General features: G+C 46.3%; 1 protein-coding gene across 1 annotated transcript in view; it reads left to right on the top strand.

Moving 5' to 3' along the window:
• The window catches only part of MINDY4 (MINDY lysine 48 deubiquitinase 4), an 89244-nt gene that overhangs the window by 50777 nt on the left and 13900 nt on the right, over nucleotides 1-24567 (top strand). The window contains exons 14-15 of the mRNA XM_081834292.1: nucleotides 6931-6994; nucleotides 8638-8799. Coding sequence (XP_081690418.1) covers nucleotides 6931-6994; nucleotides 8638-8799 — 226 coding nt within the window. The remainder of the gene's footprint in view (nucleotides 1-6930; nucleotides 6995-8637; nucleotides 8800-24567) is intronic.

The raw sequence follows: 24567 nt of genomic DNA, 5'->3' as shown, positions 1-24567 counted from the left end.
GCATCCATTCTTCGGCGATCAGCCTTCTTTATGGTCCAGCTCTCACTTCCATACATCACTACTGGGAAAACCATAGCTTTTACTATACGGACCTTTGTTGGCAAGGTGATGTCTCTGCTTTTTAAGATGCTGTCTAGGTTTGTCATTGCTTTTCTCCCAAGAAGCAGGCGTCTTTTAATTTTGTGACTGCTGTGACCCTATATATAGAAGTGAGCAAACCAGTTATATTTTAGGGAGCAACCCTGGAGAGTCGCTGCCAGTCATTCAGTGCTGAGCTGGATGGAGCAGCGGTCTGACTCAGTATGAGGTTGAGGTTCCTGCATTATGGGGGTTGGGCTAGATGTCCTTTGGGGTCCCCTCCAACTCTCTCTGATTCTGTCAAGCTGTTTCCTGCGTTCCTGTGGAATAGGAGAGCCTCTGGAGATTGCCATCAGCTAAGGCAGGTGTAGGCCACCTGTTGTAAGGAAAGTCACTTTGCTATAGGATTAACGGACAAGACAGTTAGCATGGCATTTTGGGGCCGTGAGTATTGTGAGCCCGCGACTCAGAATAATTCCCTCCTTGCCTCCCTCCTCTTCTTTGAATGCGGATTCAAGCATGTTTGGAACACAGATCCCCATCCCGGCTTAGACTCCCCAAAAACTCTCGAAGCTTTTTAACTTTCCCCTCTGAAACTTTTTTTGCTTTTGGGGACGATGGAGCAAGCAATGGCTGCTTATGTGTTTAATCGGGAATATATAGCATCATTAAAAACAAGAAAAGAAAACAGGCCAAAAAACAATGGCCTTGAGAAAAACAGCTCCAAGTCTCAGGGACACAGAAGGTCAATTGGGGAGGCTGCTTGGTCCATTAAGAGCAATCTATTCTAATCCGTGGAAAATGTGCTTCATAGCCTCTTAATCTGCCTCAGAACTTGAGTAGCCAGGTCTCTCTCTCTCTCTGTCTCTCTGTCTCTCTGTCTCTCTCTCTCTCTCTCTCTCTCTCTCTCTCTCTCTGGCCTCTTACCTTCCTGAAAATATTCCCACCTCCCTCCTGAAGGGAACCGGGCTTCCGTTGCACGGTTCAGAGGTTTGCTGTGCATTCAAACATATGCTTATTCCATTGCCGTTCCTATAATGTGTGGAAGAAATTCCTCCTCAACTCACAGTGCCTTCAAATTAATACAAGTGCTCACACCCTGAAAATTGCTGCTTTTGTTGTGTGGGCTGCTGACAGCTCCCTTCTATTAGCACCGCATGGTGTTCCGGATATTTTGCATCTCAATCTTCACACCCCGGCCTCTTGCGTCTTGCATGCAAGGCGTTAGCTGTAGCCTGGATCTTCTAAACGTTGTTATTATTATTATTATTATTATTATTATTATTATTATTATTATTAACTGTATTTAACAAAATGTGTATGCTGCTTAACTGTACACGAGACCTCCGTGCGGTGTTACAAAGAATGCAAAAACGAAACTGCTGGTTAGAAAACCTATGTTACCAGCAAGCTTATGGAAAAAGCAAAATGAGTAAGATTGGCAGTCAGAAGTGTGCATTCCGAGCTAAAATTGCAGGTTAGAATACACACCAGCTTTGCAGGCCACAGGGGAGCAGGGAAGGAAGATACAGGGAAATCTTCACCTTTGGAGGATTGATGGTGGCTAATGGATTGAGGTTGAATCCTGACAAGACAAAAGTACTGTTCTTGGGGGACAGGGGGCAGGCGGTTGTGGAGGACTCCCTGCTCCTCAATGAGGTAACTGTGCCCCTGAAGGACCAGATGCGCAGCCTGAGAATCATTCTGGACTCACAGCTGTCCATTGAGGTGCAGGTTAATTTTGTATCCAGGGCGGCTGTCTACCAACTCCACCTGGTACGCAGGCTGAGACCCTACCTGCCCGCGGACTGTCTCGCCAGAATGGTGCATGCTCTAGTTATCTCCCAATTGGACTACTGCAATGTGCTCTACGTGGGGCTACCTTTGAAGGTGACCCGGAAGCTACAACTAATCCAGAATGCGGCAGCGAGACTGGTGACTGGGGGCGGCCGCCGAGACCACATAACACCGGTCCTGAGAGATCTGCATTGGCTCCCAGTACGTTTCCGAGCACAATTCAAAGTGTTGGTGTTGACCTTTAAAGCCCTAAACGGCCTCGGTCCTGTAAACCTGAAGGAGCGTCTCCACCTCCATCGTTCTGCCCGGACAATGAGGTCCAGCGCCAAGGGCCTTCTGGTGGTTCCCTCATTGCGAGAAGTGAGGTTACAGGGAACCAGACAGAGGGCCTTCTCAGTAGTGGCACCCGCCCTGTGGAACACCCTCCTGTCAGATGTCAAAGAGATAAACAACTACCTGACATTTAGAAGACATCTGAAGGCAGCCCTGTTCAGGGAAGTTTTTAATGTGTGACATCTTAGTGTATTTTTAATCTTTGTTGGAAGCCGCTCATAGTGGCTGGCGAAACCCAGCCAGATGGGCGGGGTACAAATAATAAATTATTATTATTATTATTATTATTATTATTATTATTATTTCCACGCGTAAAAGATACACTTGGCATGTGACTGCTGGGATCTCCTGTCTTGCATGCCACTGGACCAAACCCATTAATGGTGGCGCATGCACATGGCCAAGGAGAACATTCTTCCAAGATCCCTTGTGCCCAGGCTGCTGTTTCCTAGAAGCGTCCCTTGCAATTATTTTAAGACCTTTTCTCCCCCCCCCCCTTTCCCCACCCGTGGCCTATTTCTGTCGCCAACCCTGTAATTGTGTGTGTTTTGCTAATGTTAACAGTCTGTTGCCATGAAGAAAGGGGTGTGAGGTCAGCCCCGGAGCACTGAAACCTCACCACATGGAGAGGAACTGCAGAAGTGCCAGGCCTCCCGTTAAAAACGCACACACACACGTGGCGTCCTCTGCTTTTGAAGCGGCCGGGAGTAGGAAAATCTACAATTAAAAAAGGCGTGGGGGGGGGGTAGCAGGGAGGAGAGAAGGATGGTTTATTTTTGTGCCTGTAAGTTAGGGTTTTCCCCTGAAGTCAACTCTCTTACTTTCTGTCCGTTAACGTCATGGAACGTGGGGAAGCCCCGTTCGGCTCCCATCTGACAAGGGACTCTGAGAATTATTTTTATAAGGATTATTATATTTCTGCCCTTCCCCTTTCCCTCTGTCTGGGAGGCTCAAGGTGCCTTGCACAGATAAAACAGAAGCCAAAAGCATAGCTGAGACAGTCATTAAGGTGTGAAGAAACACTATTGGAATTAAAATAACATTTAAAAAGATCCGCTAAAAAACACACCAGTGACAATGAAGAATGACAGAATGCCAAAACAGTCTGTTCTCAAAAGCCTGTTGGTTCTTCGCCTGTCAGCAAGAAGGACAACAAAGAAGGAGCAAGTCTAGCTTCTCTATGATTTTCAGAGTTGGAGCAGCCACCAAAAAGGCCCTGTCCCACATCCCCGTCAAGAGTGCCTGTGAAGGTGGTGGGACTGAGATAAGGGCCTCCTTTGAAGATCTCAATGCCCGGGCAGATTCTGCTAAGGGAATAATGTTTTTCAGACAGCCCGGGGACAGTGGCATCCTCGAGGCCTTCCCTGGGTGACCATAAAGTCTCTTGATCCCACCCCAGGACAAGATTTAGGTTTGATGCAGCCCTAAGCTACTGAAGGTAAGGGGGGTCTTTATATGTCCAGCTGTCCTTTGTCAACAACAAATTGTTGCTGTTTTTTGTGTTGAATATATGCTATATGGTAATTTATGGACCTAGTAAGTCTCTAAAGCCATTTGCACATAACAAAATATGTATTTTATCAAAGTAATTGTTGAACTGAAATCCAATGAAGAAGAAGTATATTAATAGTAAAATACAATTAAGAAGAAGTATATTAATAGTGAAATAATTATTAAGCTCGAACTTAAAATGATTTTTTTTTTTAATTCATAAGAAACTTAATAATGCAAACACATTGGCATTTGGCAATAACAAAAGTTCCTGTAGAAACACAGTTTACAAAGACTTATAATCCAGTCTCTAGAAACTTGCTATAACATGAAATAATAATCGGTGTAAATAATAATAATCGGTGTAAATATATGATGCAAACTACTAATAATTATAAATAGCTTTATTAATATGAAATTAAGTGTTATAACCTGTGCAATGCAATTGTAGTTAATACAATGCATTTTAATATAATATCAATATCAATGTCACCATAGTAGTCCACTAATGGGCGTGGCCCATTACTTACATCATAGGAGCCTACACAACACAAAACACTGTTGCTGTATGTAGGTTTTATTTTATTTATTTTTTATCTTATATTTTGGAAATGTACATCCAGTTTTTTTCCTCCTTTTTTGGGGGGGGGGGCAAGAGAGCGGGGCCCTAAGCTATAGCTTGTGTAACTTATACATAAATCCAGCACTGGCCACCCCATTTACTGCTCCCTTGCTTGCGAGGTGTTGAGGCGGTCGTTATTTTGTCTCGTGAAAAGTGTGTTGAACCGAAGGAGGAAGATGGAAATGTGAGGCTCTTTCCCTCTTTCTCTTTCACCTCCATCTGCTCAGATTAATTGCAGTGGTACCTCGGGTTAAGTACTTAATTCGTTCTGGAGGTCCGTTCTTAACCTGAAACTGTTCTTAACCTGAAGCACCACTTTAGCTAATGGGGCCTCCTGCTGCCGCCGCACTGCCGCTACACGATTTCTATTCTCATCCTGAAGCAAAGTTCTTAACCCGAGGTAATAGTTCTGGGTTAGCAGAGTCTGTAACCTGAAGCGTATGTAACCTGAAGCATATGTAACCCGAGGTACCACTGTAATTCGTTCAGGAGGTCCGTTCTTAACCTGAAACTGTTCTTAACCTGAGGTACCACTTTAGCTAATGGGGCCTCCTGCTGCCGCTGCACGATTTCTGTTCTCATCCTGGAGCAAAGTTCTTAACCCGAGGTACTATTTCGGGGTTAGCGGAGTCTGTAACCTGAAGCGTCTGTAACCCGAGGTACCACTGTATTTTGCCCGGATTTGGGGCAGCGGGAGGGCAAAGCAATGGACCCAACTCCTGTGTTGTTCACACTTGGCCTGTCTTGATAGGTTGCCTGGTTGTCTCCTCACCAAGTTACGTGTACCTAATGGAGACTACCCAGGGGATTTCAATACAACCCAGGCTTAGCCGTCCGTCTCCATCCCACGTCCTTGATGGCTTCCTCACTCTCAGAAATGATGCGAAGCGCAGATGTCACTCCCCTGCTAGCGTCTTAGGTACAACTCAAGATTCCCAGACCGTTTGCACCCAAGGATGGAATTAGAAGCTTCCTCCTATTGTCCGGACTCCACATCCCACGGCCCCTAATTGACGCAGGTTGCACCGGTCAGTTGTTTCTAGCAAAGGTTTGGGGTTTCCAGCGTGCGATTGTTCCCTCAGCGAAAAACCGTGGCCAGTAGCCAAAGATGGTTCTTTCTGAAGCCCCATGAAAGTGTGCAGTGATATTTTCTCTTTGTCTGCTCATTATTTCACATTCTGCTTTGTCAGTTCAGCTCTGAAAACAGTTCCGGCCATTAATGTAGCTAAAATAATAATAATGTTTTATAAGTTATCGTCTTTTAAAAATTTAAACGTACTCTTTGAATGCCCTTTCCATGATAAAGGCTCTTTTTTGATTCTTTTAGTACTCATAGTAACTTCCTCAATACTTTCTAAGGACACTCATGTAGACAATGGAAAGATATTGTGGCCTTATTCTTTGAATAACGTCTTTTATTTAGAGAGATAGAGGAGGCCTATGGATTCTAGCATTTGACTTTGGGGGAGGATTTTCAGGTTCAGCCCTTCTTAAATCACCCAGATTCCTCCAGAGTCTTGACTTAATGATTGCATATATATATATCTAAAGGGTTTAAGGCAGTCTTCACCAGCCTAGTGCTCTGCAGATGTTTTGGATTCTGTGCTGGTTGGGGCTGAAGGGAGTTGAAATCCACACATTTGGAGGGCAAGACATTGGCTAAGGCTGGTTTAAAGTGTGCAGCAGCCATGCAAAATGCACTTGGGTTGAACGGTGCACACTTATAATAGGACTTTGCACGCCCATGGCAGAATTTGAGAGCCATCTCACAGAATGTCACGGAACCCGGCCCAGTCTCCAAAATAGTGGACTAGCCAGGTAGGCAACCTACCGTATTTTTCACTCCATAAGACACAATTTTTCCCTCCTAAAAAGTAAGGGGAAATGTGTGTGCGTCTTATGGAGCGAATGCAGGCGGGAGGCTCTGCTCAGCACTCCCTTTAAAGAGCCGTGTGGAGCATGTTGGGGGCTTTTCCCCGAGGAGGGAGAAGGACAGCCTGTCAGTCCCTTCTCCCTCCTCAGGGAAAAGCCCCCAAGAGCCACAAACACGCTCCACGCGGCTCGTGAAAGGGAACGCTGAGCAGAGCCTGGGATACATACAGGCTCTGCTCAGCGCTCCCTTTAAAGAATATTTCTTTTCTTGCATTTCCCCCTCTAAAAACTAGGTGCGTCTTATGGTCAGGTGCGTCTTGTAGAGCGAAAAATACGGTAAGGCCCATGGGCCACAAGCATCCCACGGGGGTCTTTAACCGGCCCATGAGCTGCCCCCAAACCGAGCCACCCTCTCAGCAAGTCCCTGCACGCTGTGCTAAAGCAACACAGCGCGGCATGGGGACTTGCTTCCACGGTGCCGAAAATCACGTCTGCGCATGCTCAGACACCAAAAATCGCATCTGCGCAGATGCAGGAAATCGTGGCTATGTACACTCATGCACAAGCACGATCCGGCCCATGGAGGGATCTCTGCTGGAGTGAACCGGCCCAAGCGAAGTAGACCTTGCTGACCCCTGGACTAGACCCATTTTTATGATGTTTTTTTGATGTACCCTTTTGGTGGGAACTTCAGTCGATCTAACTTTGCTGCCTTCATTTTTATCATCCCACCCTAGAGTACGTGGAGATTTTGACGTGATCACAAACCGGCTGATTGGCGCACATGGTTACTGTACGCAGGTAAATATTGCAAAGGCTTCTGAGACCGGCCTGAAATGTATATGTCAGGGGGTGAATTTTGTGAGCGGGTGCCATGGTTTGGGTGGACGCAGAGGAATTGTGGGAGGAACCAGCTGGGGGGACGCCAAAGGGAAAAAGCTCAGAGCTGGGGGGTTGGTGGTGGGACGATGATGAGGGTCAGAGGGAGAAGACTAGGAGGAGCAGGAGGTGTCAGAAGCTGAAGAGGTAACAGGGCTTAGTGAGCAGGGAGAATCTGTAGCAGAGAGAAGCCCAGAATCCGAGGCAGAAGCTGAAGCAGGAGAGGAAAGAACGTCAAGAGGCAGGGATGAGTCAGGCTGCTGAAAAAGCAAGGGGGTCTCCTCCTCCTTCTGCAACAAGTTTGTTTGCAGGACCAGGAGAGGCATGAAAAGGGCAGAGGAGAGGTTTGTTGACCACGGGCACAGTCTCCAATTTCTTGGGGAAAGCCTTGGAGAGTAGGGGACTTCGACAGCTGTGGGGAGGTGGGGATTGTCAGTCCCAGCAACTGATTCCTGAGGGTGAGCTGCTGTGCTCATTAGGCCTGACACTCAACCAAGTCTCTGAAAATCCTGTTTTTGCTAATAAAGAACTAACTCCAACTTTGAACTGGGGCAGCCCTCCCCCTGGAGTTCCATCTCTCTGCCCTCTCCCAGATCAGCCTCCCCCCTTGCAGACAGAGAGAACCTTTTCCAAGGCATCAGGAGGAAAGTTGGGTCCAGCAGAATTAGTCCTAGAACAGAGGTCAGCAACCAAAGGCCCATGGGTCACAAGCGGTTCATGGGGCTCATTTAACCGGCCCATGGACCCCCACTGCCCGCTCAGGGACCCCCGCCGCCTGCTTGGTTGGTTCCCATGCACCGCGCTAAACTGGCACGGAGCAAAGCGGGGACCGCCTTCCGCAACGCTGGCCAGCTTCCCATTGGCTGCAGGAAGCTCTTGCAGCCAATGGGAAGCTGCGCACGCTTCCTCTGCCGGAAGGAGCACCGAAAATAGTGTTTGCACGTGCATGTGCACACACACATTCACTCCAGCTCACTGCGGCGTCTGCGGGACTGTGAACCGGCGCAAGCCACAAAAACTTTGCCGACCCCTGTTCTAGGACTAGTTCAGCTGAACCCAACTTTCCTCTAGATCCCTTGGAAAAGTTTCTCTCTGTCTGCAGGGGAAGGAACTGATCTGGGAGAGGCCAGAGAGATGGAACTCTGGGGGGAGGGTTGCCCATGGCACCCACCGCCAAATAACCAGCTGGCAGTAAATCACACCGTTCAAAGTTGGAGTTAGTTCTTTATTAGCAAGAACAGGATTTTGAGAGACTTGGCTGAGTGTCAGGCCTTAATGAGCACAGCAGCTCATCCTCAGGAATCAGTTGCTGGGACTAAAAATCCCCACCTCTCCACAGCTGTTGAAGTCCCCTACTCTCCAAGGCTTTCCTGAAGAAATTGGAGACTGTGCCCATGTGCTACCAACCTCTCCCCTGCCCTTTTCATGCCTCTTCTGGTCCTGCAAGGGAGCTTGTGGCAGAAGAAGGAGGAGACCCCCTTGCTTCTTCCTAGAACATGAGCACCAGCTCTTCCTACCAGACCAGGGTCTGTTCCAAGAGCCCCTTTTTCTTCTGCGGTAACCAGGAACTAGTCAACCTGCTCCTGACTGGCCAAGCCGTCTCCAACGTTTTCAACGATGTGATGGAGCTGGACTCTGGGAACGGCAACGTCACCCTCTTGAAAGGCGTCTCCGCCCGCAGCGACGTCGGCGTCCTGTCCCTCTTTGAGCACTACAACATCTGTCAGGTACGCACCAAATTCCAAGGGCTTCCGACACTGATGAAACTGGCCTTTTCCCTTGTCCAGAAAGGCTGTCTTTGATTTACTTGTATCTAGTTCAGGAGGAGAACCCTCTTTGAGCCACAGGGTACACTGTTTTCCATCCTGACATCTGTGCAAAATTGGGGTGTGTCCGTGTTCCTTTACTTCTATGTTGTTCTTACTCCTCCCGCATTCCAGGATAATAAGGTGAATTTCTGTAATCAGCCCCATGGGAATATAGGAGCATATGGAGGTGCCTTCTACTGAATTATCTCATTATCCCGAGGGGCCACTAGGGGCGCATCAGAAGATGGCTGACAATAACATCTCTCCGACCCACACGAGGTAATTAAGAGGCTGTGATGGGAATAAACAGCCTCCCTGCCCCCCCCCAAGCATGTGAGGGGGACTGCCCTTGCCTGCTGTGCCCTATACCACCCCTGAATTTGTGGGGGTGGGGGCACTAGGCAGAAAGCCCTTGTGCGGATTTTGGCGCTCCTGGACGCTGTCTCTGATTCGCGCCTCTAGCTGCAGCAACTTCAAAAGAAACAATTAGGAGGAAGCTAATGCACATATTTCAAGGAAGAAGGGGGAGTAAAGACTGCTAACTGAAGAGATCTCTGATAAACAAGACGGGTCGGAGGAACAAGAATAAATCATGAGAAGACACACCAAGGCTTGGTATGTTCGGCAACGGGACTGGATGGGGGAGGGGGGAAAACTTTCCTTTCTTTTCTCTATGTGATTGACCAAGAATCCCCCCCCCCACACACAAGTCACAAGTCAGAAATGCCGTTTAAATGACGTAAGCTGTGGATTTAAGACTGTGTGGAGATAATTTTCTAACCAAAGCATGTTTCAAGAAGATTGTGGAAAGCATAAGAGCTTTGGAATGACGCAGCAAAAAATGCCGTTGCCATTTTGGCAAGTTCTGTCGGAAGACTTATGTCTGGTAGGAGGAGCAAATCTATTTTTATATTGTGGGTGAGCCTCCTCAGAGGGACTAAAGAGCAACAGATTTGCGAGATTAATGATGGAAAGAGTGCTGTTATTTACAAAAGTGATGATATATGGAAACCATCTTGATATGATGATTGGAGGAACGGGAAAATTCACACAGGATTATAATTGGTGTTTACCTGCTTAAGGAGATTATCAGAAGAGATCATAAAGAAAAAAAGAAAAATATACGAAAAAGATGAGATGTGGAAACAGCAAGATAAGATTGGATAGAATTATGCACATTATTTGGACAGATTTGTGGATATTAACGCAGCAGCAAGAAGATGATCAGAATCCCCCTTCGGATCTTGAAATATGGGTCCCCCCAACAAAAATTTAAAATTCGGCTTTGTAATTCGGAATTTATGTGATATGATTTGATTTGATTTGATAGGTTGGTTAATAATTTTTTTTTTTTTAAAAAAAAGAATTATCTCATTATCCCTCTAGCTTTTTTTAAAAAAGTTTGCAGAGGTGGCTAGAGCCTGACCAACTCTGTAAAGAGTCTTGGAGGAAGCAGCTCCCTCCCTGCCTGGTGGGATTTTGTGGGTGGGTGGAGAGAGATGTATTCTACATGATGCTTACTTTGCCGAACCTTTATTAGGCATTACAAATAAAGACAATCCTAAAAACATCCACGTATAATTTTTTTAAAAATATATACAAATAAACAGCCATGTAAATAATAATAATAAAAAATAATAATCCTTGTAATGACAAGTATTTTCATTGGAGTTTCTTCCCACTAAATAGTGCCGTTCACCACTCTTGAGAAACTATTGATAAAAGCGCAGCCATCCTTGCAGTTAAAGGTAAAGGGACCCCTGACCATTAGGTCCAGTCATGGCCGACTCTGGGGTTGCAGCGCTCATCTCACTTTATTGGCCGAGGGAGCCGGTGTACAGCTTCCGGTCATGTGGCCAGCATGACTAAGCTGCTTCTGGTGAACCAGAGCAGCGCACGGAAACGCCGTTTACCTTCCCACCAGAGTGGTACCTATTTATCTACTTGCACTTTGACGTGCTTTCGAACTGCTAGGTTGGCAGGAGCTGGGACTGAACAACGGGAGCCTACCCCGTTGCAGGGATTCGAACTGTCGACCTTCTGATCGGCAAGCCCAAGGCTCAGTGGTTTACACCACAGCGCCACCCGCATCCCTAAGGGAAGTCACAGTACCGCTCTATTCTGCCTTGGTCAGACCACACCTGGAATACTGTGTCTAGTTCTGGGCACGGCAATTTAAGGATATTGACAGAGGAGGGCAACCAAGATGATAAAGGGTCTAGAAACAGTTGAGGGAGTTCGGCATGATTAGCCTGGAAAAGAGGGGACAGAGGGGAGATGGGAGAGCCATCTTCAAGTATCTCAAGGGCTGTCCCATGGAAGATGGAGCAAGCTTGTTTTCTCCTGCTAGGACCCGAACCAATGGATTCAAGTTACAAGACAGGAGATTCCAACAAAACCTCAAGAAGAACTTTCCGATAGTAAGAGCTGCTTGACAGTCATGCTGGGGATTGACCCTGCGACCTTCTGCTTGCAAGGGTGACAGATGCTTTATCACTGAGCTACAGCCTTTCCCCCTGTTGACAAAAAGCCCAACCATGCTTGGAAAGTGATAGGTTCCCCAGCCCTGCATTTATCCTTGAACATGTGTCTCTCCCCCTACTGCTTTTCCATTCCTGGTTTCAGTTAAAAAGGTAAAGTTACCCCTGCCCGTACGGGCCAGTTGTGACCGACTCTAGGGTTGCGCGCTCATCTCGCTCAAGAGGCCGGGAGCCAGCACCGTCCGAAGACACTTCCGGGTCATGTGGCCAGCGTGACGAAGCTGCAACTGGCGAGCCAGCACCAGCGCAGCACACGGAAGTGCCGTTTACCTTCCCGCTATAAAGCGGTACCTATTTATCTACTTGCACTTAGGGGTGCTTTCGAACTGCTAGGTGGGCAGGAGCTGGGACCGAAAGACGGGAGCTCACCCCGCCACAGGGATTCGAACCGCCGACCTTAGGATCAGCAAGTCCTAGGCACTGAGGTTTTACCCACTGAGTCCTAGGCACTGAGGTTTCAGTTACTGCAAGTTAATTCAGTGCTGACTGAGCCCATTTGCTGACATTTCGGGCAGGAGAATTAAGTGTGTGTGTGTGTGTGTGTGTGTGTGTGATTGCAAAGGTTTGGGTTCAGCTTGGTTTCTGGTCATGCCAGCTTGCTTAAAGGAGTATTACGATCCTCTCTCTTGTTTACACACCGGCGGTTGAGAGGAGACAGCACGTCCGCTCTCCCCCAGCCTGCTTTAGAACTGAGCCGAGGAAGAATTAAACCCACTAGAATTTCATTTGCCTTTCGCTGCTTCCCTCGTGCGCCTGGAGACTTAATCCTTCCAACATACAGTGGTGCGGCACATATTTCAATAATTATATATGTACACATATACCCAGCCTCTTTGCATCAGGAGTTTCACTTAAGGCAAAAAATGGGCATGCCCTTTTGCAGGAATCTCTGCAATTGATTAAGTCGCTCGCCGGGAGCCCAATTTCCCCCAGACGCCGTATGTTAATCAAATGCTAGAATCCCTTTAGAGCGCAGGGCGAAATGTGGGATATTTACTTATTTATGGCATGTATTACTTAGGCTTCTCAGATGCCTCGTGAACAAGCTCTCTGGGCATCACGCACGTCAGTGAGAAATGTGACCAATTAGACTGTGCTCTAAGCAAGATAAAATAAAAAGTGACAATAAACCTCAAGAATCCAACACAGGCTAAAACGGACCAATGTAAAACCCATCAGAAATCACAGGAGCTAAAGACAACTCCAAAAAAGCATTCCCTGGAAGCAAAAACCATACCAGAGAGGGAGACAGAGAAATCTAGGCCACCTTTGCACCAGTCCAGGGAAGGTTGGAGTGTCGCTCGCCCTAATCCTGCCTGCCTCCCGTCAGGACAGAACCGCCGCACAAAATGGTTGTTGACTGTACTCTGTTTCCAACTGGTGTCTTTCCCATCACTTCCTGATGGAATCCTGGAACTTCCCAGACCACAGACATTTTGGTTTTCATTTTTTGGACCCACGTTCATGTTTTCTAGGCAATAACATGGGGGAAGCTTTGGAGAACAACTAATACAGAAGAAGAAGAGTTTGGATTTGATATCCCGCCTTTCACTCCCCTTCAGGAGTCTCAAAGCGGCTAACATTCTCCTTTCCCTTCCTCCCCCACAACAAACACTCTGTGAGGTGAGTGGGGCTGAGAGACTTCAGAAAAGTGTGACTAACCCAAGGTCACCCAGCAGCTGCATGCGGAGGAGCGGGGAAGCAAACCCGGTTCCCCAGATTACGAGACTACCTCTCTTAACCACTACACCACACTGGCTCTCATACAGCGAAATGATCTGTGGATGGCCCAGTGTGAATCTGCCATTGGTTCAAATCCCTGCAACGGGGTGAGCTCCCGTTGTTCGGTCCCTGCTCCTGCCAACCTAGCAGTTCGAAAGCACGTCAAAAAGTGCAAGTAGATAAATAGGTACCGCTCTGGCGGGAAGGTAAACGGCGTTTCCGTGCGCTGCTCTGGTTTCACCAGAAGCGGCTTAGTCATGGTGGCCACATAACCTGGAAAAACTGTCTGCAGACAAACTTCAGCTCCCTCAGCCTGCAAAGCAAGATGGGCGCCACAACCCCAGAGTCGTCTGCGACTAGACTTAACTGTCAGGGGTCCTTTACCTTTACACATCATGTTCATAACATTTTCTTTTAATGCACCGCATGCTGTAAATTTCATGGTGCATGCTCATTCTGCACGGCTGAGCCGTTTGGCACAGCGCTAAGGTCTCGGATAAAATGAAGCCACTTTTTTCTAGAATGGCAATATACCCCTATTCTCAGCAGCCAGGTTGAGAAAATAAATGCACTGTCTAATGAGCACACAGAGAGAGATACTCCCTTTCCCTCTGACAGATGCTTTGGCCACATAACCCAGAAAAACTGTCTGTGGAAGTAGACAAACGCCAGCTCCCTTGGCCAGTGAAGCAAGATGAGCGCTGCAACCCAAGTCATTCTTTACCTTTTTTAGGACTTCCCTTGATTGGGACATTCTATTTCTGTTAGTGCAGCCCAGAGTAGCATTAGCTATTTTTTGCTGCTGCATCATACAGTTGATTGATCTCCCTGTCAAGATCTGAGCTTGTTATATTTGTTCTGAACCTCTCGATTCTTTCCATCCTCTCTCCTCTCTTCATTGCCTTTCATGTTCTCAATTCCTATTCAAATCTGCAAGTGATCATAGAACAGCCTGATCTTTGTGTTTATTTTCAGACGTGACCTGTCCATATGGGAATGTGCTTTATTAATGACAAATCCTTCAGCCTCCTGGAGGAAGCTCATGTCCAGCTTACAGGTTTTCTGTGGGACTCTACTTGGCCGCTGTGAGAATAGGCCTGATCTAACAGGACTCTGCCCAAGTGTGTGTGTGTGTGTGTGTGTGTGTGTGTTTATGGATTAATAGAATTCCAGGGCTGGCGGTGCCCTACAAATTGTTGTTGTTTAGTCGTTTAGTCGTGTCCGACTCTTCGTGACCCCATGGACCAGAGCACGCTAGGCACTCCTGTCTTCCACTGCCTCCCGCAGTTTGGTCAAACTCATGCTGGCAGCTTCGAGAACACTGTCCAACCATCTCGTCCTCTGTCGTCCCCTTCTCCTTGTTCCCTCCATTTTTCCCAACATCAGGGTCTTTTCTAGGGAGTCTTCTCTTCTCATGAGGAGGCCAAAGTATTGGAGCCTCAGCTTCAGGATCTGTCCTTCCAGTGAGCACTCAGGGCTGATTTCCTTCAAAATGGAGAGGTTTGATCTTCTTGCAGTCCATGGGACTCTCAAGAGTCTCCTCCAGCACCGTAATTCAAAAGCATCCATTCTCCGGCGATCAGCCTTCTTTATGGTCCAGCTCTCACTTCCACACATCACTGCCGGGAAAACCATAGCTTGAACTCTACGGACCTTTGTCGGCAAGGTGATGTCTCTGCTTTTTAAGGTGCTGTCTAGCAGCCCTACAAGTAATTTCATTTAATGCCAATGGTGGATGATATCGGAGACTGGCAAGACACTGGGGGTGTGCAGCAAGGAAGCGGTGCTGGAGTCTGACTCGGGAGAGGGGCCCAGTGATTTGTGGGGACCTGTACCAGCCAGGAGGCAAGACCTGGATGTTGGGGGGAAGCTTCAGAGCTGGAGGGTGGAGCACAGGATGGGTTGGAGGAAGAGGCAAGTCAGGCAGGTGAAGGGCCAGGTGCATCTCCACTCTCTCCTGCACCACCCTCTCCCAGAACCAGGAGCGGATTGAAGAGGGATGAGCAGAGGCAGCTTCCATACAGGCTTAGTCTCTGTGTGCATGCAGCCCCATGGGGCGAAGGTACATAAACTGGTGGAGGGGGGGGTTTCCTCTGTTGCTGCAACTGCTCCATAGTGCACAGACCTGGGAATAACTGCCTAGCTGTTAGATTGGTGTGTGTAGGTCTCTAGAGCTATAGAAGCGACTATGTTATTTTTGACAATAAAGAGTCAGCTTTCTGTCGTGTGCATTCCTTTGGCGGGGAAACACCCTTGACAGATTACGCTCTTTAAATTAGTATGGTAATGGCCCAACTAGCCCAGCATCCTGTTTTTACAGTGGCTAACCAGATGAAGGGATGCGGGTGGCGCTGTGGGTTAAACCACAGAGCCTAGGACTTGCTGATCAGAAGGTTGGCAGTTCGAATCCCCGTGACGGGGTGAGCTCCTGTTGCTCGGTCCTAGCTCCTGCCAACCTAGCAGTTCGAAAGCACATCAAAGTGCAAGTAGATAAATAGGTACTGCTCTGGCAGGAAGGTAAACGGCGTTTCCGTGCGCTGTTTCTGTGCGCTGCTCTGGTTCGCCAGAAGCGGCTTAGTCATGCTGGCCACATGACCTGGAAGCTGTACACCAGCTCCCTCGGCCAATAAAGCGAGATGAGCGCCGCATCCCCCAAGTCGGTCACGACTGGACCTAATGGTCAGGGGTCCCTTTACCTTTACCTTTTACCAGATGCCCCTGGGAAGCCTACACACACAGGACACAGGACTTGAGCTTAACAGGCCTCTCCCCATCCACCATTCCCAGCAGATTCACAGTTCCCAGTGCCTCCAGCAGCAGAAGTAGAACTTAGTCGTCATGGCAAGTAGCCATTATACTCTATGAATACATCTTTATGAATTTATCCAGTGCTCTTCTAAGGCCAACCAAATTGTAGTCCATCATTACATCTTGAGATAGTGAGTTCCATCCTTTATGTGTTGTGTGCTTTTGTCTGTTCTGAATCTTCATAGGAGGTCTCTTGAGTGTTGGTATTATGAGAGGGGGAGGGAAACGGGTCCATCTACTGCAATATTGCCAACGCTGACTGGTACCATCTCTCAAGAGTGTCGGGCATCTCTTTCCCAGCCTTGGAGATGCCAGGAATTGAACCTTGGAGCTTTTGCATGAAAACTTTGTCTTCTACAAGTGAGCTGTGGTCCTTGCCCAAAGCGGAGCCACTGGGAGTGGGGGGTGGACACAAATAGAGCAACTGGTCCCATAGACAAGATGCACCACGTGTTTCATTTCAAAGAGAATAGGGAGCAAGTACCGTATTTTTCGCTCCATAAGGAGCACCGGACCATAGGGCACACCTAGTTTTTAGAGGGGGAAATCAACAAAAAAAAACTTATTTCTCCCCCAGCCCCAAAGAGCAGCGTACAGGCTGCACGCAACCTCTCCCTACCGGAGGGGTTGCGCATGGCCATGGCACAAGCCAAGACAGCGAGCGGGACGGATCCCGCTCACTGTCTTGGCTTCCTCTTTAGCTGCGCGCAACCTCTCCAGCCCGGAGAGGCTGCGCGGGGCTAAAGAAGCCATAGCTGCCTGCAGCCTCTCCCTGCCGGAGGGGCTGCGTGCGGCTATTCCTGAAGCCTTCAGAGCGCAGTGCAAGTTCCTGCTGCGCTACTCAGGCTTCGGGCTCCTTTTGCTGAAGCCAGGAGAGCAAGACTCTCCTGGCTTCAGCAAAAGGAACCTGAAGCCTCCAGAACGCAGTGGGAACTCGCGCTGCGCTCCAAAGGCTTCAGGCGGCTATCCCTGAAGCCTGGAGAGCGAGAGGGGTCGGTGCGCACCGAAGCCTCTCGCTCTCCAGGCTTCAGCGAAAGCAACACGAAGCCTCCGGAGTGTGGAGGGAGCGCTCCCTCTGCACTTTGGAGGCTTCGCGTTGCTATCACTGAAGCCAAGGAGCCTGCATTGGCTCCATAGGATGCACACACATTTCCCCCTAATTTTTGGAGGGGAAAAAGTGCGTCCTATAGAGCAAAAAATATGGTACTTGATTTTAGCCTTGTTGGGAATCTGATAAATGGACTGTGATGGGAACATCTTTCAATAAACTGTGCTGGGAACCCTTGTTCAAGCCAAGGAGTGGTGCTGGAAACATTATTTATAGAGCTGAGTTGGACATCTGATGTCAAGAAACTGACCTGGAGATTTTGATTGACTGTAAACGGAGCCGAGGCTGTTGAATTAATAAATTTGGCAAGGATTGAGCATGGGAGTTTGAATTGATGGGAATCTGTTATTGGGAGACTGGTTTACCACACGTTCGAATGACGGGCAGTAAAGGTGTAATTTTGTTTTGGGGGTGAGCAAGTCGTATGGAATTGTCGTGGCCAGAAAGAAGTGGTAGAAGGGAGAGATGTTGGCAGGTGATAGATTTTGTGGAATATATCCAATCAGAATGTTGGTTTCAACAGCAGAGAAGAAAATGCATTTTGATTGATTGGATGGTGACGATTTAGCTTCTTGGAAACTCTTATCAGAGTTAAAGATGTAAAAGAAACTATAAGAAAAGTCTGGGCAGTAAGTTAAAATATGGCTTCAGGCCCAGTTGGTTTTTCCTGTGAATATTATCAGTAATATAAAAGCACCTTGTCATCAAAAGTAACATTGGGTATGAATGACTGCTTATTGGGGGATACAGCTCCTGAGAGAACCATTATATTAAAACCTAAGTTTGGAGGGGATCTCTTGTAGAGTGGACTATTCAGACCAATAACTGTGGATTATAAAATCTTGAGTGGCCATGTTGTCTTTCACCTAAACATATTATTAAGGGGGAAGGTTGCTTTGTATAGAACAGTTTTCCTCCCCAAGTGTGGTACTCCTCCCTGCTGAGGTATATGAAAGGGTTTCAAAGGGTATGTGGCATAATTTTTTATTTTAATTTATCATAGAAAAAATATTATTCTTAAAACCAAATTATCTTCACCTGAGAAGGCGAAGGCTAAACTCCCGGAAGTCATACACGATTATCGCAAGTTTGGGAAACCCTGGTATAGAAGATTATCTGGTAAAGTAATGTGACAATCACAGTGTAAGAGATAATGATAGATCAAGACTAGTGCTTATATATTGATACACAAAAGGCATTTGCTCAAGTAGAATGGACTTTTTTTAAAAGAGAGTTATTGTTATGTTTGGAATGGGAGAAAAATGATTGCGTATAAATTTCCTTGTCGTATGATAAAAGGCCAGCATTTGGCTATGCATTAACAGCTACTGTATTTTTCAGTGTATAAGACTAGGTTTCCCCCAAAAAAATTAATGTCAAAAATTAGGGGGCGTCTTATACATGGGGCCATCTCCCCCCATTTTCTTAAATCTGAGTCCCCCAAAATAGGGGGCATCTTATACATGGGGGCATCTTACAGACGGAAAAATGTGGTAACTTCCAATCAAACTGTACTTTAAAAAGGAACAATGCATTGTTACCCTTTTCCCTAATTTGTAATCGACCAGGGTGGAAATTATCTGACTGCATTGTCTTGATAGTTCATGACACTGTGGAATTTGTAATAACCACTTTTGTATTTTGAAAATATAAATAAGAAACAAAGTGCTTAGCTTAGTTGACTCGGGACCCTGCTTTGCTGAGCTCACCTAAGGGAACTCGATAATAAAGTTTTGTGCTGATCTGCACTGATCAGGCCAAATCTGGAGTACAATTTGGGGTGACACAGTTTAGGATGGACATTGACAAACTTTTTTTTATATATATATAAATATTTATTTAAATTTTTTTGGATACAAATGCACAAATAATAAACAACCTTACTTATATCATAACGTGGTTTCATCACTTCTTTGGACTCCCTCACGTCTCCCGCTCCCATTTACATCGTTAAAAGGTTTTTCCAAGCAAATTATCAACTTGTTTACGATCTTATATCCACTTATTTAAATATAATCTAGCAATTCTCCAAAAGGTTTATGTTTTCTTTAATCTCACTTATCATCAAATTCAAATCTAATTTAGTGGTGGCCAATTTTTTATAATCTAGCATCCTTCTTAACATTCAACCAAATTACAATGTTTTTGTAAATACGTCTTAAATTTCTTCCAGTCTTCCTCAATCCTCTCTTCTCCCAGGTCTCGGATTCTGCCAGTCATCTCGGCCAGTTGCATATAGTCCATCAGCTGCATCTGCCACTCTTCCAGTGTGGGTAGATCTTGAGTTTTCCAGTTCGGACATTGACAAACTAGGGCTTCATCCACAAGAGGACAACCATGATGGAGAAAGCTCTGGAAGCCATTTCCTGTGAAGACCAGTTGAAAAATCTAGATATGTTCAGCCTGGGAAGTGGGAAGGTTAAGGGTCGGTGTGGCAGGTGTATTCCAGTATCTGTCAAGGTAGAAGATGGAGAAGACACGTTCTCTGTTGCCCCAGAGGGCTAGAGCTACTGGATTGGAAATTTTTCATCCGTGAAACAGGTTGCCTTGGAATTTAACAGGTTGTCCTTCGCGGGTGGCACTGTGGGTTAAACCACAGAGCCTAGGACTTGCCGATCAGAAGGTCGGCAGTTTGAATCCCTGCGACAGGGTGAGCTCCCGTTGCTCGGTCCCTGCTCCTGCCCACCTAGCAGTTTGAAAGCACGTCAAAGTAGATAAATAGGTACCACTCCGGCGGGAAGGTAAACGGCGTTTCCGTGCGCTGCTCTGGTTTGCCAGAAGCAGCTTAGTCATGCTGGCCACATGACCCGGAAGCTGTACGCCGGCTCCCTTGGCCAATAAAGCGAGATGAGCGCCGCGACTCCAGAGTTGGCCACGACTGGACCTAATGATCAGGTGTCCCTTTACCTTTACCTTCGCCAGTGGCATTTCAGCAGAGGCTGCATAGCCGGTGTGGAAGCTGAGAGCCTGGCCTTCTATCCTGCACCACAAACTTTGACCTTTGGCTCCATCCAGCACCTGTATGTGGCCCTCAGAAGATCAGTCAGGAGGGAAGGAGGCCATCAAACTTGAAAGGGTTCCATGCCCTTGTTTGACTGTGTTTTGTGCCATCCCTGCAAGCGACATGGACGACTCCTGTGGTGTTTGTCTGGATGCCATTTTGCATCCTCCACAACGCCCCGGACCCGGCATCCTTCCAGGGCATTGTGGAGCATGTGTACAGGGGTGGGGATGTCATAAAGAACGATGGAGTTTTTTTATCCCACCTAGGAAGGTGGAATAAAAGAAAAGGAAAAAAGAACCATCAAAGAAAAAGTTCTCTGAAAAAATCCAGGTTGCTTCTGTTTTTGTACCTAAGGCATTCTGAGATAATCAGTGTGAAATGCTTTGCAGATGCAGGGAAAAGGCCTGTGTTGATGTCAAATACTTGCAACTCCCTCCCATCTTGCTTCAGGAAGGCATTTCGTCTTTTCAGCACCTATCAAAACCTATCCTTTTTCAACAGGCCTTTCAAACAGAGGTGTTGCTGTTGTTTTTTAACCCATCTTGTAATCTGTATTGGTTTTGAAATTGTTCTTATACAGTGGTGCCCCGCAAGACAAATGCCTCGCAAGACGGAAAACCCGCTAGACGAAAGGGTTTTCCGTTTTGGAGGTGCTTCGCAAAACGAATTTCCTACGGGCTTGCTTCGCAAGACGAAAATGTCTTGCGAGTTCCTGCGGGTTTTTTTTCCTTTCCCCCCCTTTTTCTAAGCCGCTAAGCCGCTTATCAGCTGAGCCGCTAAACCGCTAAGCCGCTTAACAGCTGATTTGCTAAGCCGCTTAACAGCTGATCCACTAAGCCGCTTAACTCTAAGCCGCTTATCAGCTGATCCGCTAATCCGCTAATGGGCTTGCTTCGCAAGACGAAAAAACCGCAAGACGAAGAGACTCGCGGAACGGATTCTTTTCGTCTTGCGAGGCACCACTGTATATGAAATCATGTTATGTGTGTTTTTGATGCTAAATTGCTTTGAGATGTTTCATAGGATGTGATTCGTAAACGGAATGAATTATTGCTATTATTAGTAGCTCCCTGCTCTGCACTATCCAGTGTAACCTCCTTGGAAATTTGTTGGGGCGCCTTGTTTGCTGTAGTGCCTTCCTTTTATCTTGCAAAACATGGCAATAGCCTGATTCCCCACCCTCTATTTGCACAGCTGTCAACCTCCTCTTTTTTTTGCGGGAAATTCCCTTATTTCAGCGCCGTTTCCCACTGCTTCTCGCTGCTATCCCGGATTGTTAGATATCCCGTAGACTGTCTGTGGGACAGGTGAGGCTGCTGATCCCTTATTTTCAAATCTGAAAGTTGACAGCTATGTATTTGCATTTTGGGATGTTGCAAGCATTGAAGGCAGAGAAGCAGTTTGGGCTTCATTCCCATCACCCCTGCAGGAAAAATTCTGCCCCTCAGTTCTGACCAAGGAGCAAAATGCCTTTGGGTGTTAAGAACTTTTGTGCTGGAAGTGACCAGGGTCACCTTGTTGAGAGGAATTGATTTACCATTGCAGAAGCATGGAATGAAGTCAAACAGGCACAAACTCCTCCTGGGGAGCTGGCAATTGCTATGCCTTTGAAGAAGCCCCTTTGTAAAAGAGGTTGACATTTCCCCCCCAAAATGAAAACGACTGCTCAGACTTATGAGATAAAGCAAGAGCTCCATTGGTCAGAAGGGCAGTGAGGTATGCAGTTATTCTGATCATATTGGACCCACCATTTCCCCCACAATAGTGGATTGCTGGGAATGTCTTGGAACCAATCAAAAGAAGTGGGAGGTTTGTTCTGCGCTCTGATCTGATACCTCGTTCATCTCTGCACAACTATAGCATTTTGAAAGCTGGTTATCCACAGTTTAACTTTGAAAATATATAGGCTATGGATAGGCACCAGCCACAAGATGTGACATGCATCTATATCTGTAGCTTTGGAAAGCAACCTGATCTGTTTCAGAGCTGCTCTGTGTTTTCCCAATTGGACTCATTATTTGGATATAACTTTCCATCCCGTTTTTACAAAAGTGAATAAAATTTGCAGGCATGGGAGAGGTGCCGGTCACACTCTGGGCAAATGCATCCAGAGGACTTTGTGGAGGTGTGGCAGATAGAGTCGTCTTCTTCTTCTTCTTCTTCTTCTTCTTCTTCTTCTTCCTCGCTGTTCTTGTTAAACTGTGGAGAGTCAGAGATTTTTGACCATGTTCTGCAAACCACCCAAAAATCTACCAGTAGCTCCAGCCTTGCTTTCTGTCTGTCCTTGCTATGCAAGTTACAGGCATTCTGTGTTGGTCATGGAGGGTTTTTTTGTCATTTGTTTTTAAAGAACAAATAGATGTGGAAAAGGTTCCTTGAAACTAGAAAGTTTGAAAATCTTTTAATTGAGCGGCATTTGCGGTTTCGCTCCGGAGAAATGTTTCAATGTGTTTCTCATTTCACATCAAACGGCATTCTTGAGAATTTGTTTCTTCTGGAGTGGGAAAGAGCTGAACGGCTTGTTTGCTTTTCAAAATGCTTCCATATGCATGCATTCGAAAGGAAATCCTTGCGATATTATCTTTCCCCCATTTGAAATTTACCTTTTGCTCTCTCTCTCTTTGTTTAATTCTGACGGCGTACTTATAACTGGGGGCCTCTGTTCGCAAATCAAAAATTTACCCAAGAAACAAACAAACCAACCATTGTATGGAACAATGGCTTTAAAAATAGTCATTATCAAAGTAATGAGGCGGAGAACAGTTTATCCCCCCAATGAGGGGGTGGAAATAGGGTTATCTAATTGTTCAATCGAAAAGAAAGCAGGTCAGGTGGCCTTATAGTTTGGAAAGCAGTTGTTCCATTCAGAACTGGCGTCAAAGGTCCTCATCATTGGGCATTTGATGGTGACCCGTTAAGGGACCCACAGACAAGAGCCCCTCTGAATCTGCTCCTACCCCTCACCTCCTCCTCTTCTTCTTCTTCTTCTTCTTCTTCTTCTTCTTCTTCTTCTTTCTTCCCCCTCTTTTGAAATATTTTTATTATTCCCTACACTGTTATAACCTGCATGTTCACCAACCTTTTCTTTTCTTTTCTTAAAATTTATTTATTTGGTTTTTCAACTTAAAATTTTGCAGAGATATATCAAACATAAATCATAAAAACAAGATTCCAAGGAATCTCCTGGAGTTTGTGGGTCCTATTATTAATCAATTCCTCCTGCATCTTTTATGATAATCCAAACCCTCTTCCATTATGTTTAGAATTAACCTTAAACTACAAGTGATATTCCTATCCTACTTTTAACTGTTTACAATGGTCCTTAATATAAGTTGTTGTTTTTTAAAAAAATTCCCATTCCTTGTTAAATTTTTGGTCTTTCTTATTTCTGACTCTTCCGGTCATTTTAGCAATTTCTGCATAGTCCATTAACTTCATCTTTCATTCTTCTCTGGTAGGGACTTTATCTTCTTTCCATCTCTGGGCCAATAACATCCATGCAGCCGTGATTGCATACATAAATAGTCTTTTCTGCTCCTTTGGGATTTCGGCACCTAGAATTCCTAAAAGGAAGGCTTCAGGCTTTTTAACAAAGGTTATTTTAAACATTTTTTTCAACTCATGATATATCATTTCCCAAAATCTTTCTACCACCTTACAATTCCACCACATGTGATCAAATGTTCACCCACCTTTTCCTTTGGGCCAGACAGGTGATGGTGTTGAGCTGCTAGGAATCACAAGAGCTTAGGATGGGAGAACACAATGATGGATCAGATGGGTCTTTGGCCAGATTCAACAGGGCTCTTCTGATGTTGTTCACAACACGGGTCCTTCTCACTCAAAGAGCTGCCAACTGGCCTTGCCAACAACGCCTAGGCTTCCAAATGTCACATCAGCAGTATGGAATTAAGCTGCTACATTTCCAAGCACAATTCAAAGTGTTGGTGCTGACCTTTAAAGCCCTAAATGGCCTCGGCCCAGTATACCTGAAGGAGCGTCTCCACCCTCATAGTTCAGCCCGGACACTGAGGTCCAGCTCCGAGGGCCTTCTGGCAGTTCCATCACTGTGAGAAATGAAGCTACAGGGAACCAGGCAGAGGTCCTTCTCGGTGGTGGTGCCCGCCCTGCGGAACACCCTCCCTTTAGATGTCAAGGAAATAAACAACTATCTGACTTTTAGAAGACACCTGAAGGCAGCCCTGATTAGGGGAGTTTTTAATGTGTGGTGTTTTACTGTGGTTTTATTATTATTATTATTTTATTAGATTTATAAACTGCCCATAAGATCTCAGGGCGCTTCACAGAATAAAATACAGGATAAAAACCAGTAAATAAGTAAAGCAAAACAGCAAAACAATAACACCCTCCTTCCCACAGACACATTTAAAAGGCTGTAAAGTATCACATTGAAGAGGAACGTTCTCACCTAGCAAAATAATTTGCTGGAAGCCATAATAATAATTTGCTGGGGCAACCCAGTCAGATGAGCGGCAGATAAATAA

The sequence above is a fragment of the Podarcis erhardii genome, assembly GCF_964252035.2.
Source record: "Podarcis erhardii genome assembly, chromosome: 12".
NCBI classification, from domain to species: Eukaryota; Metazoa; Chordata; class Lepidosauria; order Squamata; family Lacertidae; genus Podarcis; species Podarcis erhardii.
This window is presented reverse-complemented; position numbering and strand designations above follow the sequence as displayed.